The sequence below is a fragment of the Lissotriton helveticus genome, chromosome 7 (genome assembly GCF_964261635.1).
Source record: "Lissotriton helveticus chromosome 7, aLisHel1.1, whole genome shotgun sequence".
NCBI lineage: Eukaryota > Metazoa > Chordata > Amphibia > Caudata > Salamandridae > Lissotriton > Lissotriton helveticus.
In genome coordinates this window covers 1,264,184,325-1,264,202,067 of record NC_136068.1, presented here as the reverse complement: position 1 = coordinate 1,264,202,067, position 17,743 = coordinate 1,264,184,325, and the positions used below count along the sequence as shown (strand labels likewise).

Genomic DNA, 17,743 nt, shown 5'->3' with positions numbered 1-17,743 from the left:
ACATCTCTTCCCTGTTAACAGCCATTGATTCCGAAGCCATGTTTTTCACTGTCATTGACCTCAAGAATGCATTTTTTAGTGTTCCAATTCATCCAGACAGCCAGTTTCTTTTCGGATTTTGTTTAAATGGAAGGAGCTATATGTTTACACGCGCTCCTCAAGGTTTCACAGAAAGCCCTAGTATTTACAGTCAAGCACTCAAGAGACAACTAGACAATATTCACATGCCAACTGACACTGCCCTGCTCCAGTATGTCGATGATCTACTGATCACAGCCCGTTCTGAACGTGCTTGCGAGCGAGCATCACTTACAGTTCTGTATTTTCTAGCCGAGATGGGGCACAAGGTGTCACCTTCGAAGCTTCAATTTTGTGTCCAGCAAGTGGTATACTTAGGACACTTGCTGTCCAAGAGGGGTAGGCAGTTGACACCCGACCGTATCCAGTTAATAGCGAGTCTTCCCCAGCCCAGAACCCAGAAGGAGGTACGTGCCTTTATCGGCCTTACTTCTTATTGTAGACAATGGATTCCCCAGTATGCATTTCTAGCCAAGCCACTGATACAGTTAACGACACAGGAGGCAGCCGTATCGACTGTCCTCCCTTGGACATCTGAACATACACTTAGTTTCAACGAGTTAAAGAAAGCCCTATGTCAAGCTCCAGTTCTAGCTACACCGAACTACAGTAAGCTTTTTACACTTTTTGTTACTGAACGCGAAGGTACAGCATTATCTGTTCTCACACAAGATCAAGCAGGTCAATACAAGCCCTGTGCTTATTTTTCGAGCACATTAGATCCAGTCGCCCAGGCGTTGCCTGCGTGCCTCAAGTCAGTTGCAGCCACAGCACTAGCTATCAGACAAAGTGATTCCATAGTTTTAGGACATTCCCTGACAGTACAAGTTCCACATTCAGTAGAAGTTCTTTTAAACCGAACACAAACTCAGCACTTGACAATTGCACGTTTAACAGGTTATGAATTGACACTGTTCCAGCCACACATAGAAATTAGACGCTGCAACGTTCTGAATCCTGCTACACTGTTACCATCAGTTAATTCAAATCCAGACCCACATGATTGTGTGGAAGTAGTTAACATTACGACAAAGCCAAGACAAGACCTGACAGACATTCCGTTACCAGATCCTGACCTGACACTTTATGTGGATGGTTCATGTATGAGAACTAGTACAGGAGAACTAGTCGCCGCGTATGCAGTGACTACTGACACTGAAGTTATTGAAACACACCGTATTGATACTCTGTCCGCTCAAGCAGCAGAGCTAGTTGCTCTGACACAAGCCTGTATACACGCCAAGAACCTGAAAGTTAATGTTTACACAGATTCACGTTACGCATTCGGAGTTGTACACGACTTCGGAGTGCTCTGGCAGGAGAGAGGTTTCATGACTTCTCATGGAACCAAGATTCAGCATGGTCTCCTTATTCAAGCCCTGTTAGATGCCATACATTTACCGACATCTATTGCTATCATGAAATGCAAAGCACATACGAAAGTCACTGACATTATTTCCCAAGGTAATGATCTAGCAGACCGCACAGCCAAGCTTACAGCACAGACTCCAGACATTCCAGTAAACATGACACATACTCCAGATCTGATTACATGCATGACAGTTAAGGACCCTACACAAGATGTCATAGATATTCAGTTACATGCTACCCCCGATGAAATCAAGAAATGGTCTGAACAAGGAGGGGTCCAGACAGATCAAGGATGGTTAACGAAGGGTAGAGCCACATGGTTTCTCCCCGATTCTATGGTTCAAGTCATTATCAATACCGCACATAGTCCAGCACATTTAGGAGAAAAAGCTATGTTAGACAGTATCCAGAACATTTGGTTCAACAAGCATTTACGAGCTGCAGCCAAGCAGAAAGTCCGTACCTGTATGATATGTTGTCAGTTTAATCCAGGTAAAAGTGTCCCGGTGGAACAAGGTGGTTTCCAGCCCCCTGACCACCCTTTTGAGGTCCTCCAGATGGATTATATTCAAATGGAGCGATGTCGAGGTTTCAAGTATGTCCTTGTAGTAGTATGCGCTTTGTCCAGGTGGACAGAAGCATATCCAGTCCCAGATTACACAGCCGCGACCACTGCCAAGCAGTTGGTTCGTGAATTCTTCCCTAGATACGGACTCCCTAGAGTCGTATATTCTGATAACGGTCAGCCATTCTCCTCCGAATTAATGAAGCACGTTTCCCTTTTGTTAGGGTACCAGTGGAAGTTTCATTGTGTACGCCATCCTGAAGCAGCCGGTCTCGTAGAGAGACATAATCAGACTCTGAAAATCCGCATTGCAAAAGTCTGTAAGGACAAAGGTGTAGACTGGCTAGTAGCTCTGCCAGTTGCTTTATTTTATATGCGTATGGTCGCACATTCCAGATCAGGTCTGTCCCCGTATGAGGTCGTATTCGGCCGCCCCCCTAACATGTGGGGTACTCCTAGACCCCGAAGTATTACCGATGTTTCATGTAATATGCTGACAGATTACCTAGCTTCCTTGATGTCTGCCCTCAACTCATGTCGTTCACAGGTTGCCGCCGCATTTCCAGACAATACCGAGGTGGCACCGCACGAGATCGTTCCAGGTTCCTTGGTGATGATCAGAAATTTTGACAGATCAAGTCCGCTGGAACCACGTTGGAAGGAGCCACGTCAGGTCCTCTTGACCACCCGAACTGCCGTCAAGTTGGAAGGCAGGAAGGGGTGGGTACACCTTTCTCATGTAAAACTTTTCAAAGGACCGAAACCAGTCTTCAAAAACATTTCCAAGAACATTTCCCAGGATTCAAAGGATTGCCAGAACATTGTTTTAAAGGACTGTCCCGCACCGGACATTATTACAACCCCTCCCTTGTTAGAGAAAACTCCGCAACAGGAGTATAAGTTAAAGCTCAGGTCTAATAAGTCAGCCAGTTTGATTGTATAAGTCCTCCCCTAGGTGAAACGGTTAAATTGTTTCTGACATGTATAAAATAGACCCCCATAGTGAGAGAGTCAGTCGAAGTTCACTTCAATGTATCGTTTTTCTGAGTTTCATATTATTTCTCAGCATAATGATTTCCTGCACCAGCTACGCATTTTTCCTGTATTTACCAGTTCCTCATGTAAATATGTCTGCTAATGCTACAGTAGAGCACACGTTTAGTGATCTGCCTCCTCACGAATATTCTTACCGCCTCGCTATGCGCAACAACACATTCATCCGTATGTTACATTATTCACACCAGACCAGCAATGCCACTAATTGTTGGGTGTGTGGTCGACTCCCCCCTTTCCAGACACCGAAGGGAGTTCTGCCACTGTTTCCTTATCCATTCTCACATAATGGTTTGTGTGGAGCATGGTCCACGTTAACGTCGTCCTCAACAGATATGTCTTTTCTTAACAGTACATGTTTTCCAGACAAGCAAGGTTTTCCCCACAGGACAGGTTTAGATCTAGAAAATGAAGTATATAATTTAGGTAATTATTCGTCGAATTTCATGGTCCTGAATGTTCAGTCTGATACTACTCCAGACTTACCTGCTATTTCAGTACTACCAGTCAAAGGCGAATTATGTGTCCAAAGTTATGGTTCTATACACATAGGTCATAAGTGAATGTACTACTGTTATTCAGTATAGTGACAGTGGGAAATCTGTTTTCAAAGCTTCACGTCATTCTTATTTTATTTGTGGTCAAGCTGCATATGTCCGTCTGCCCCTCGATTGGGAGGGAACCTGTTACATTGCCTTCCTACTGCCACCTGTTTTCCTAGCCCCATCTGATTATCACAGAAACACACATCTAGTACACATTAGACATAGAAGGGAGTCCCCAATTGTCGATTATACTGAAACTACTCTAGAACAGTATACAGATTTCAATAAAGGTTTCTTCTTCTTTGTAGGACCTGTCCAGAATAGTAAACTGATCCGTAGGTTAACAAGAACCCTTGAAGCTGTAGTTAATGAGACTGCCTCTGCTCTAGGTAACCTAACCGAAGAACAATCTGCTATGAGATTTGTCGTTTTGCAAAATCGTCTCGTCCTTGACGTCATACTGGCCGATAGGGGCGGGGCCTGTAGAGTCATCGGATCTAGTTGCTGCATTTTCATTCCAAATAACGCGCCGTCTGTTTATTCAGCTATAACCAGACTCCATAAAATTGCCCATCTGTTACATCAAGATCCAGGCACCTGGACATGGTCCGGTTGGTTCTGGAATATAATTTCCGCATGGGGATGGAAAGTCCTGTCCTTCCTAGGTATTGCAGTAGCGATCATATTCAGCTGCTGCCTCTGTATACAATGTGGCCCTGCGATTTGCAGCATGTGTGCTACCTCTTGTATTCCTAGTCCCAAGCCCCGTTCTAAATCCCGTTCCAAGACAATTCGAGACGAGCAAATGGTACTGTATGAAATGATAGATGGTATCATGAAAATTGATGTTTCCTGATGGAAACGTAGTGACAAGGAGGGAATGTGGAAAAGTAAATTTTGCCATGTTCTGTGTCCCTACGCCTCATCCATCATATGTTATGTGTGCATGACCAATATGCATATGTTATTCCCCATGTCCGATTAATGACGCAATTACAGTTGTGTCCACCTCTGGTATGTTAGTTTCCAGTCCTCGTGAATACTACGAATATCAGGCCTATGTAAAGTAATGTTGCCACGTTTCTCAGTGTGCACGTTATTCCATTATAAAATCCCCGTTTCTAGGCCTCAAAAGGGCCCGGACCCTGGATTCAGCTCCTGTCTCCTGAAAGCCTCGCTGAGGAGCGATACAGCCCCCACCTGTATCCTCGACCCTTCACTTACTTCCTGCCTCGCAGTGCCCGGTGCAGCTTGGCTCTGCCTCTGAGTCTGCCAAAAGTATGTTATAGTTCCAGCTATCAGTTCAGTCCTCCTCTTCTGCATTCCTAAGCTACTGAACTGCATCAATAGTTTCCGTCATTGTCTAGCCTACTCGGCTCCACGTTAGAGAAATACTGTATTTAATGGTCATTTAGTATTCTTCATCACGCACTACATGTAGAATAATGCATGGTCCAAGTCTTAGAGTCAAGTTAGCCTCTCCCCTCATGACTTCTAGTTCATATCAACATGTTCCCTAAACATCAGATACCAGATAGGGTTTAGGTACATGTCGCTCCGACCCTCCAGACTCTAGTCTCTGCTCCTAGCACAGAGTTCGTAGCCCCCAGCTTCTCCTAGTAATACGTCATTGCCAGTTTTCGCGCACCATTAGGTTAGAGGTCCCGGCTCCTTAGGTAGCCCCCTCCTATGTTTCCGCCCATTCATGACATATTCTGTTACGTTCGCATCACATGTCTATGTATACTCCCAGTTACACCTCTTTTTACTGTTATCTTTCGCGACTGCTACGCGTCACGCCTTCTGCTCCACCCACTGTTACGCCTACTGCAATGTAATGCTATGTGTTCGCGCTATGTATATAAGTCAATGTTTTGTTATTAAATGTTAGCGCGCTCATCCCAGACCTAGCCCCAGCAGCTGCTGGGCCTCTTTTCCCCTGCTGGGCCCCAGTTGTCCTGCTGGGCCCTGTCATTCTGTTCCTATGCAGGTTGTCCTGATCCTGTCCTTATGCTGTAATAAACCTGCAGAAACTCCTACTACCTCGAATCTTGACTCTTATTTATTGAGCTATCTGTTATGCTATAAGTCTAGTCAAAAATAGGGTATTATTTATTTATTTACCACAGATATTCCCACCCCACTCGGTCAAATGCTTTTTCAGCATCTAACATAATCATACCGAGTGGGGTGTGGGTGGTTCCTGCTACATCAAAGGCTGTGATTGAAGTATTGACATGCATAGTGGTATCTCTGCCCATTACAAAACCATGTTGTTGAAGGTTGACAATGTCCGGCATTAAAGGGGCTAAGCTATTGGCGAGGATTTTAGCAAAAATTTTTACGTCAGAATTAAGTAAAGAAATCGGCCGATATGATCCACATTCCTTTTCAGGTTTTCCCTTTTTCAAAAAAAAGATTATTTTGCCGATTTTCCATGATAGTGGAGCTTGCTTGGAAACAATAATTGAATTAATCACTTTTTCTAGTAGTGGCAACAGTTCTTGAGCGCAGAGTTTGTAAATTTCCACGGGTAAGCTATCTTCGCCAACCGCCTTCCCTAAGGGTAAATTATCAATTGCGCGTTTTATTTCCTCTAGTGTTATTTTTGAATTTAGTTGTTGTAGTACTTCAATATTTAACGCCCGAGGTGGAGTTAGATATCTGTCAAGATATTGTAAGATATCTGCTTTTGTTGGTATCGCCTCGGGTGTATAAAGTTGTTGGTAGAATTTAACAAATTGTTTCAATATCTGGTCTTCTCGTTCATAAGTGATTGAGTCTAATCCTATTATTTCTTTGATTTTAGTTTTGGCTTTCCTATCTGCAGTTTTAAAAGCTAATATTTTCCCAATGCGATCGCCGCCTTCGTACTGATCTAGTTTATACTTTTGCAATTTTGAGATATATCTTTCTCTCAACGTTTTTTTAGTCCTGCTTGCAGTTCCGCCAAATTGAGTCTAATCCTCGCTATATTGTTTTTTGAGTGCCATGTTGCGTCAGCGAGTTGTGCTTCCATTTCTAGTATCTTAGATGTTAGTTTTTTATTGTTTTTACGACTCTCCGCATTTTGCCTAAATATATATTGTTGGGCAAACCCCCTAATACTACATTTACATGTATCCCATACAGTGTTTATATTAGCCGAATTAATATTAAATGAGATAAACTCCTGCATATATTTTTTAATTAATGTAGTAAAACTAGTGTCAACAAGTAAGTGTCTTGGGAAAGTACATTTTCGTGATGCTTTTTTATTTTGATCCTTAATAGTAACTTCTATTAGCAAGGGATTGTGGTCGGAGGTAACTTTGGGGCAAATTTCAATCTCGCAGTTCTCTAAAATTTGATCAGAGGTCCTTATCATGTCAATTCTAGAGCAGGATTTATGCGGTGCAGAATAATGAGTGAAGCCAGCCAACTTAGGATGTTTAAACCGCCAAACATCTTTGAGGTTGTTCAATCTTGCTAATTCTAAAATTGCTGCTCTTACTTTGCGCATTCTTTTATAATTACTTTGCCCAGTGGAGTCTACTTTGTAGTCAATAGCACAATTGAAATCCCCGGCAATAATGATTTCTCCCTCCCATTCGAGTAATTCTATACTTAGTTCTTCGAAAACTCTGGGATCATCAATGTTTGCTCCGTATACTACACATAATACCAGTTTCGCATTGTCGCCTTGCATCTGTGCAATTGCCCACCTTCCCCGAGCATCAGAGGTAGTTTTAGTTGTTTCTAATGAAACTCCTTTTTGTTTTAAAATAGCTACCCCCCTAATGGTCTCGTTTAGAGTAGAGCATACAACCAATTCGTATCTCAGCTGTGATAGTAATTTACGATCTTGATATTTGATATGAGTCTCTGAAACCAAAACTATATTAGGATTGTACATTTTAATCTCTTCTTGTACTAAACTCCTTTTGTTTTTGCTATTTAGGCCATCTACGTTCCAACATAATATTCTTAGTTTGAGCATTTGACTATTGAGGTGTTTCTCTGGTCGTTATAGTTCCCCTCTATCTTTACTCTTTTCAAGATGATTAGATTTACCACCCTACTAATATTTAAGAAAAAGTCGAATCCTGCCAACAGTTTTTTCCACATTTTTTGACCCCCCACCCACCCTCGACAGTAGTTGTCGCACCCTCCCCTGCAACAACCCCGTCCCCACCCTCGCACCCTCCCGTCCCTTGGGGGGAGCACCCCTCTATCCTTGCTGCCGGTGAAGGGGCAGTGTAGTGAAGGTGCATACATGAGAGACCGCTCATGCCATATCTTAAATTGCTCTATACATAAACACACACCAACAGAGTGAGAAATGGATAGAAAAAAAAGATTGGCTACGCCCATGAAAAAAAGTTAATACACACCATAAATATGGTTGTGCATCAAAACAAGGAAAAAAAATGTGAGCCATGTGCTCAATACATATGAATTCAGTGTACTGAACACTGAAGAAGCGAAAGGTGAAATAGTGTCATTAGTGCATGAGCGCCAGTTATTTTATCTCCTTAGTTGACCTTTTCTTTTTGATTTTCTTTTGCATTCTCCCAAGAGAATTTTTCCAAAGATTGTTCAGCGGCTGAAAGATCAGTGAAAAAAACCGTTTGACCATTGCGAGTGACCTTGAGGCGAGCAGGTTCTTGGAGATAGGCCATACATCCTATATTTTTGAAGGCATCTATCATCTTACGAAGCTCCCAGCGTTTGTCCATTGTGCCCTTACTTAAGTCAGATTTCACAAAAAAAGTGAGATTGTCAACGGTGACCGGATTGTTGGGCCTGGCCTTAAATGATACAGCTTGCCGCAAAAGAAAATTGCCAAAGTAGATCAAAAATGGTCTAGGAAATTTACTGCTTGTGCTTCTTTGAGTCAAGGGTAGTCTATGGACTCTCTGTAACTGGGAATCCCAGTCCCAATCGGCGAGATCAATAAAGGCTCTTTGAAAAAGTTTCACCATGAATGCCCGCGGGTCGGACCCCTCCATCCCTTCTGGTATGCCAAATAATCTGAGGTTTTGCCTTCGTGCCCGATTTTCAAGATCTTCCACTTTAGCTTCTAGTTTAGAAACTCTTAGTGTATTTTGCTTAGCAGTTGACGAAGTCTTATTCACATCTTCTTCCACTTCCACAATTCGTTGTTTTATGTCTTCAATATCCTTTGTCACTCCTCCCAAACCTAGACCAATATCTCTCATAGTTTCATGCAGTTTAGTATTATCTTCTCTTAACTGCAGATATTGTTGTTGTATCTCCGCTCTTTGTTCTAGAAGCGTCTGCATAATTGTAACCATTGATATGTTTGTTGGGCCTGAGGGGTTGAAGGAATCTTGTGAAACCATTTGAGGGGGTGTTTGTGCGGATATGGTGAGGGAACCTGCTAGTGCTTTTGGAAAATTAATATCTGAGTCATCCATCACCTTCTCTACAAGTTCTTGCTCAAGATTTAATCCCAAGGTGTTAGCAGGAATCTCAGCCAAGAGTGGTTGGGTTTTCTTCCGATTTAATATTAATGGTTCCGTGTCTTCACTTGGCTGATCAGGGTTATTGGCTACTACATCGTGAACTTGGTCTTCAGATTCGTTGGCCTCTACAGTGTACACAGGAGGAGTAGAGGAAGTATTGGAAGTGGGAGTAGGAGTAGGAGTAAGAGAGATTATTGGGGTTCCTGGGGTTATTGGGAAGCCCCCTGCTCTGGGCTCACCACTCCTTTCCGTGTGTGTTAAAGTCGTATTCCTTGGTGCCACTTGATTTAGAGATACTGCACTTAGACTAGAATCTATTGAGGGGTCCATAGGGTGGTTTAATTTAAGACCTTGTATGCAGATCGTGTCATCAGGACTGGCGCCAGAGAGTCTTAAAGCCATAGTCTTGACTCCTCCCTTTGCCTCTATCCATCTTCTCAGAGGGCTATCATCGATTAGGCGATTTTTCTTGTTTCCTGGCAATTCTTTTGAAGCTGTCTTTAATAACAGATTTTTTTGCATGGTTTTGCCCTTCGTCTTTTTTTTTCTTATTATAGTTTTTTTAGTTAAAGCTTTAAGTGTATCGTTTACTCCCTCTTCTTCTGTTATTTCGTCGTATTCTAAATTAGAGTCTTCATCTGATATGACTGTAGATTCTTGAGATAGGCCATCACCATCGCCGCATAGTTTCTCCTTTGTTTTATTTTGAACTATCTGTGATTGGGCATTGATATTAACATTCGGTTCGTCAACATCCACCCTTTGGTCATGTACCAGAGATAGTAATTCCTCGGTTGCTTCTGCTCTCTGCATGGTCGTTTGGCACCCATGCGATATCTCCAGAGTTAGTGGATTAGTGGCTGAACCCAAGTTAACATTTGTGTGGGGCAGCTTGTCCGATCCCTTCCTTAGACTCTTTATCACAGTACTGTCTGCTTTGACCACCTCGTCCACTACCCCTCCTCCAATAGTGTTCCCCGCCGTGGTTTCAGCCAAAGTTGAGATCTTGACTGGTAGGGTAGTAGTTGCGTTCTCGTGGTCTCTACATCCTTATTGTTGCTTTTCTTTTTCGTTTTTGCCTCTATTGTTAGCTCAGATCTAGTTTTTGGCTCAGCACAGCTACCTCCCTTCATAATTGTAAATGTAAATGTACAGGAATTTATATAGCGCAAATCACCAAGCGGTTTCTAAGCGCTTGCTTAGGGAACCCGTCCTGGTATTCCCCTGTGAGATAACCCCGGCAGGGTATCCGCAAGGTGAAAGCCAGGCATCCCACCGCGAGGGGCCGTTGTGGAGATTAAGCAAGCTATTGCCCAGAGTCGCAGAGTGTGAACCCGTGAATCGAGTAGGCACCGGAGCGAGAATTGTCGAGTCCATGGACATTTTAGGACTCAAGACCCCGCCGAGCTGGGAATTGAACCCTGGTCCCGGGCTGACCTCTGCTTCCAGGTCTGCCTCCTCTAACCAGTGAGCCACACTTCTCCACTAGCTCAGTATCATAGCGTAGGTCCGCTGCGCTAGTATCGTCAGCTTTTGTATTGTTAGGCTGGGTTTTAGATTTCCCGCTGCTAGCATTAGTATTCGTAGTATGTGTCTGTTGGGACTGTTGGGTCGGCTGAGACTCGTTGTTAGAGCCTGGCGCCCCTACTACCGTTAGCCCTACTGCCGCTGCCGCCATCGTACCTGTGTGTACTTGACTCCGCGTCTGACAGGTCTTCCGATTCCGTGTAGACCTCGTCTGTCGCGTGGACATCAGCGCTCTCCCTGCTTCCGTCTCCTCTGGTCTCAGCGGCGTACTCCGCTTGATTGGGCGTAGTGTCAGGTGAGCTCCCAGCTGCAGTGGAGTCGACAAGCTGGCTACTCCCCCTGACGTGCGAGCAAGGTTAGCAAGGCCAGCCGCGGCGTAGTTCCAGGAGTGAAGCAGAGTCCTGCCGCAGTGTCGAAGCAGAACCCGTAACATTAGATCAATTTTGAAGTCCAGCCGCCGAGTAGTTCACCAAGAAGAGCGGAATAGTAATGCAGAGCCAGAAAAGCAAAACCGAATCGGCAATCCCGATCTGCCAACTGTAAGTTTACTAACGTCGATGAAAAGCTACGTAAGTGCCGCGTACTGATTCCTCTTGTCCCTAGTCTGCGAGCTTTTTCCAAATCGCCATGTTTTTAGGTGAAGTAAAAATTATTTCATGGGCTAGCAGCGTTCGTCCCTCAGGCAGAGCGGCTCCGTGCAGCAACCTTCACTCGGCGGTGTCAGCCCGCCATCTTGACTCCTCCCCTCTATTTGTGGTAGAGTGGTCAAGCAGCCATAGACTTATCAGAGAGGAGTGTTAGGTATCGGTCGCATTTAAAGAGTCAATAAACGAGACACACTCTCAATAAGGAAATCTGACACCAATTTAGAAAAATAACAGATTAGTGTATTAATTTAGACACCAAGATCTATGAGATTAGGTAAGTACTTTTCGAGTTAGCAATTTTCGGAAACACAGAAAATACAGCTGTAAGATTTCTGGCATGAGCCTCAAATGCGGTAATGTAGAAACATACACTGCATTGGAGTACTTGCAATCGAGTTACAAGGTTGTTCTTCCGGACTTAAGGTAAGTAGGGTGCCAAGGTCCTTAGAACCACCAGCAGTTTTGGTTTACCTGCCCTGGTGTGTCTGGGTACAGAGGTGCTGATTGCAAGGCTAGCCTCGAACGCTACTGCGGAAGTCTATTTAGAAAACCTGTAACAGAAAAATGCTGCAAGTGAGGTTTGGTTCTTGAGGGTCTCTGAGGCAAGGGTACACCGTCGGTAGGCTCAGATTCGGGCTGTGGGGCTCGGGCCAGAATTGTTTTGTCTGGCGGGTTGCTTGCGTTGGAGGCTCTCACTTTTTAAGTCGACTTGGAGATGAGGACAAAGCAAGGCAGCAGGGCCACTCTCGACGATGGCCTCCATGAAACTGATGTCCCTCATTGGTAGGTCGTTCTTGGCGGTGTTGGTGCCCAGACTGGACACTGAATAAACCTTCGCTGGTGCAAGGGGACCGGTACCCCGGGTATTGGTGCATGGCAGCTCCTAAGGGTTCTGGCATCCACCCTTGGTGGGGAGATGGATCTGACCTCCTTGAGCTCGTCGACCTCCCTCTGGACGGCTCCTGCATTGGTGGACAGAGTGGTCAGCAGATCGGTGAACCGGACGTTGCGGTCAGTGTCTGCAGGCTAAATGAAAGTATCTCCTCTACTTCAAGGGAGATGCTGCCTGGTTGGCGAAGTACTGGCAGCCCTCCGAGGCTTTGAGAGGATGCATAGTTGCAGGACTAGTCTGGTCTTTCCTTTTGTTGGGACAGGAGAAGGCAGACTGGGTTTGGCACCAAGTCCACAGCTAGTCCACAGTTGCGTTCTTCTGCTCTTCTTTGTTGTTCTTCTTTAATCAGGTGACTTTGCATTCCTGGTGTTGGGGCCTCCTAAATACTAAATTTAGGGGCGTTTAGGGGGGTGAAGGGTAGAAGCCAATGGGCTTCTTACACTTGGGATCACTACACTTCTTATATGACCACTTCCTGTGGGGACTGGGCATAACCCTGTCCCAGAGATTCTAATTCCCGGAAAAACAAAATAGTGGAACCCTTCTTTCGTGGAGAACATCAGGCAGCAAACCGTAGAGGTGTGACTAGCCTGGTGTCGCATCACGCCTACTTGCATAGCTAATTTCCTGACTGTCCTGATACCAAAAGAGCCTCAGGGCAGGGGCTGGCATCTCCCAGCTCTGAGGAAAGCTGGGGCACATATCAAAGGCGGCAGTGCCTTTGAAGCCCCTGGCCTCAGTATGCAGATTCTCTAGCCATCCTGCTGGAGGTGATGTGAACACCTTCCTCCTGCAGGCGATGTTTCTGGCCTCCGAGAGCGTGGGCTCTCACCTCCAAGGGGTGGGTCAGAAACTCGTCTTTGGTGGCTTGCTAGACTATAGGACTTGTAGGTTTTCAGGGGCACCTCCTAAAGTGCCCTCTTTGTGCATGTCATAATATATTCTGTGCTGGCAACAGTACAGATTTATAAAGGAAACGTATTTGATACCAAACACCATAGGTTTCAGTAAAGCCATCATGTGGCTGGGGAACTCTCAATGACCAGTGCATAATACATATATGTGAGATGGCTTACTTGTCCACTTGTACTTTCTAGTAATTGGACTAGACCGCATAGGGGCATATCTGCATTCACATGTAAAGTAATGCACCCTGCCTTAGGGCTACAAGGCCTGCTGTAGGGGTGACTTACATATGTTTCATGCAGTGGCTTTGGCATGGCACACAGTGAGTGTGCTATGTCGTGTTTTCACACATGGTTTGCACCAAGACACAGTCTGCAATGGCAGTTTGCTTGCAATTTGTATGTGGGTACTTTGGAGTGGCATAATACATGCTGCAGTCCTTAGGGACCCTCTCATGGTACCCATGCCCCAGGTAGCACTTACTAGGCACTTGCAGGGGTTTACCTTGTTTTAGGGAAAGAGCACTGGGGCATGGTTAGCAGGGACCCAGTGCACATCAGTCACTACCAGTGGCAAAAAGGGATACTTTCCTATACAGGCTGTAGCTCCTAGCACTTTTCTATAATGGATGCTCATGTTCCGCCACACTCTGGTCCCAGGCTAGCATAGTGTGTGTTTGTAAAGTGCCCGTTTATCCCTTGGGTCATCTTGGTGTTCAATAACAAATGTTTATTGTTATCAAATTACGGGGTACTCATTTTATCGACCTCGGAGGATGAAAGGATAAGTGGACCACAAGGATTAGAATTTGTGACAGTGATTTCAAACACAGATCAATTCAGTGGATACATTAGCCCACTGAGCCAGCAGGCCCCCATCGACTTGGTAAGTGTTTGTGACTGTCCCAGAGATCCCTGGGCCCCAAGCCTATTCCAGCATGGAAGCATGGTTAATTTCAAATGGATTAAGTTAGCTATTCTCTGCAAGATGCAGTACTGCATTCAGTAGCAACATATCTAGTTAGCCTTGTTCTTTTTGCACAGTACCTGCACCAATTTCAAATAAACAGAGGCCCATGTGCCTGTATAAGAATGATTTGTTACTCATCACACAAATAAACACACCATCTAGTAGGCACAGCCCACCAGTATTAAGAGTCAAGGATCTTCTGTGACGAGGTTGGCATAGAGCCAGGCGACAAGGTGAATTTGCCCTTGCTGATAGCATGACAAACATAATTCTACTTGTGTTTGTTCTATTACATGTCTTTCTTTGACGCTTTCACCTTTACCAATACTTCTGTTTGTATGCCCTAACATGCACATGCATTGGACTACTGTCTTCCCCTTTAGCCTTTGGATTGTGCAGATGAAGGGTAAAGATGTGATGCTTCAGGAAGAATTTCAGTTTTTGTATGGTTATGCTTTACATAAGCAGATGCTCAGGTATCCAGATGCGACAGCACTTCAGAGAGGGGAATTGCTCTCTTTTAAGGGCCTCATATATTCGAACGTACAGAGAGGTTCCATTAACCTAATTGATCAGTAGTTCAATTTCCCTTCGCCCTTGAAGCCGCTTCATGTAAAGTTTAATTGGATCAACCCTCAGGACAAGTCCTTATAGTAATGTGGTATCCTGGTCCTGCCTTTGAGTTCTGTACCTGTTGAGGAAGGTGCAGTCTGTAGATACTGTTGAGCTCTTAGGGGGGGGCTGGGTGGTTACTGAATGTGGTTGCACTTCCTTCCTCTTGGTATCTGATAGTTGGTGTGACTGCACTGCGTTGGTCTAGGAAAGAGCTCAGGTTGTACTTGGGTCCAGCATTCCCTAGGTGTGTCCTCAAGTGCAGGCTGCAGGGAGGAGTGCAGGGGAGGGGGATAGGAGCTCTTGTACTACCTTTTTTCTCACCAGCAACCTCTCTTCTATGTAAGGCCTTGGTGGATATCCAGCTGCACACTGGAATACAAGTCAGATTTGTGGAGACCTGGAAGGAGTTTGGCGAGTTCGCCAGCATGTTCACCAAATCTGTGGCAGAGGCACCATTCAAGTAAGTGAGGGGTGGGCCTTGGAGGCGGAGGATACACATGTGCTTACAATCAGCTTTTCACGTATTGGTCATCATATAAAGTTTATTTCTGTGTAGCACTGAGAAAGGGGAGAGAAATTCTGATCCCAGGGAAAAGGTATCCAATCTGTAACTCACTGAATGCTCCATTGGTCATTCTTCAGTTGGGATGGGTGATCGACTCTAATTATAATATAGACTGCTAGATATTATTAAGGAATAAAAAAAAAATCTAACCGGACCATTAATACAATTTTTTGCTGTGCTTTACACTTTTTGGAGTATCGAGCTCCATCATGTTAAAGTTAGATGTAAATGTTTTTGCAGTGAAGGACATCCTTAAGCTAAGGATGCCTGTTTGGGCTTATCTTGTCATTTTATACAACATTTGATAACTATAAGTTCTTAGATTGCCTCCTCTCTAGTCTCACTCATGCTCAAGAGGTACTCTTCCTGTAACCTGCTCCTCTCCTCAAACGTTTTATACCTTTTGAAGTAGTCAAATGACCTTATTAAGTATATCCCTGAATCTGTCCTGATGAAACGATTGTTGCTGATGTTGCATCATTTTGGTTTTTCGCCTTTGGAATGTGTCTGCTCCACCTTTTTGGAGAGATGGATTGCACAAATAAACATGCTGAGGCAAGGCCTCAAAACTGTACAGACCTATCATAATTTCCTTAGCTGCTAGTAAACCTAATCTTAATTTTCCTCTGGGCCTTTTTGCTGCCTTTTCACACTTGGTGGAATGTTTAAGATTATTGGCCAGAACTCCAAAAGTTCTGGCCTGTACTTTCAGTACTGACTGAAGTCAGTACTTTGTCTTGATTTTTCTCTTCCTCCCACTTTTATTTTCAGCCATGGTAATTGACTTTGCTTGAGACTTTGTTTCTCAATTGCTTGCCCACTGCGTAAGCGCACGATTTCCCTATTTTTTCCAACGTTTTAACTGCGCAGCTGTCTATTATCTAAAAGGGCATATCTTCCTCTCCAACTGCTGCGTATTGGGTCTTAGTGTTGATATTCCAAGGAGCCACTTAACACCCAAAGAATAACAACTTTTAAAAGGTAACAGAAGAGGCATTTGTTAAACAAGTCTCTCCCACCCTAGGCGTCAACGTGAAGAAACAAACTTTTCCTTCTACTTGGAGAACGACTGGGCTGGCGGAGTGCGGGTGGATCGTTGTGGGAAGGGCCTCCTACAAGTCTGGAAGCGGCAGCTGCAACAGTTTAACAGAGTCAGTGTGGAAATCGCCAACGCAGTGGCGGCAGCATACCCCTCTCCACAACTCCTGGCACAGGTAGGCCAACTAGATATGGCAAGGTATCTGTGACACAGCAAAGCCGGCAGAGATAATTCACAATAGTTTAACCATTATTCGCTTTAAGCATAAACAAGTCTAAATGTCAATAGGTCTGGTTTATGAATGAAATGCACTTTGTGTCATTGATGGGTTTAGGCACTTGGTAACTCATTATGCATGCACTCTGGCACTAATTTTTGCACTCATGCATCGATTCATTCATGCATCCACCGTCTGACAAAACATCTTTAAAACGGATACAGACTTAACAACATATGCAAGATTAATGAACAGGATACAAAAAGAAAACATGTTGCCATCTCAACAAATTGGGAATCTGCTTGCAATAATGAAACTAAACATAGTAGCTGGTGTCACCCATGTAGTGATATTGTTGTTCTGAAGTTTCAGCGTGGCCACCACCTTTAGAGCAAACATGTTGGCCATCTTGTAATGGTAAAAACAATGTTACAATATGGAATACAGCATTCCAATATAGACGTCTGATTTAGAGGAAGTGGCCACATGGGATGCGGTGCACTGCAGATGAAACGTGCAGCAAGCAATTGGCCTTTTAGCAATGCCTGCGGAGCTGTAGTGTCCTCTTAAGGAAAATTAAAGTTAAAAGAGGAGAAGCAAATAAATGAAAGTTGAACTAAGAAAATGAAAGCTGAAGGTGTGGAAAACCAGTCTGGACGCTGAAGTGCTGAACCCATTTGTTCTAAGTTTTTGCCAAATTTGTCGTAATTCCGTTCACCCGTTTTTTTCCCCATAGCTGCGTCAGAATTCCTTTGTCAATTCACATGCGAAATCAATGTATTGGAATGCCACTTTTTACAGGGCGAAGCCAAGGTGGATGACAAAACAAAACTCTTCCCATGGAAACTCTAATCTAACTATACAGACTGCAAGGTATTATCTTTATATGTCTCTGTAGTCACTGAAAAAAATACAAGGTTAAAGTGATGTTACAGTCGAGTATGGGAATAGTATCTTCATTTTTATTTTTTTTTAAAAATAAAAAATTCACTGAAGAAACCAAGGGTTAAAGTGGCGTTCCAGTTAGGTGTTGAAATAAGTTAAGAACGAACATTTTAAAAAACCCTAAAATTGAAATTTGCCAACTACAGTTTAATGAACCAACTATAAAGTGCACCCCCATCATGCATGACTTAAGATCTCACACATTACATCAGTCATGACATGTTAACCCCTCCCATGCTCGTGACGGAACCGTTCCGTCACGAGCCTCGGGTGGGCTGTGCTGGTGATGGAACGGTTCAGTCATGGCCCACTCGCCGCGAATTCCGCGCCTGCGCTGACGT

The 17,743-nt window shown here is 44.2% G+C and overlaps 1 protein-coding gene across 3 annotated transcripts in view; it reads left to right on the top strand.

Moving 5' to 3' along the window:
- EME1 (essential meiotic structure-specific endonuclease 1) overlaps positions 1-17,743 on the top strand; it is a 97,909-nt gene that overhangs the window by 58,674 nt on the left and 21,492 nt on the right. For all 3 annotated transcript variants that reach the window (XM_078654460.1, XM_078654459.1, XM_078654461.1), the window contains exons 7-8: positions 14,981-15,096; positions 16,226-16,415. In XM_078654460.1, the coding sequence (XP_078510586.1) occupies positions 14,981-15,096; positions 16,226-16,415 (306 nt within the window). The remainder of the gene's footprint in view (positions 1-14,980; positions 15,097-16,225; positions 16,416-17,743) is intronic.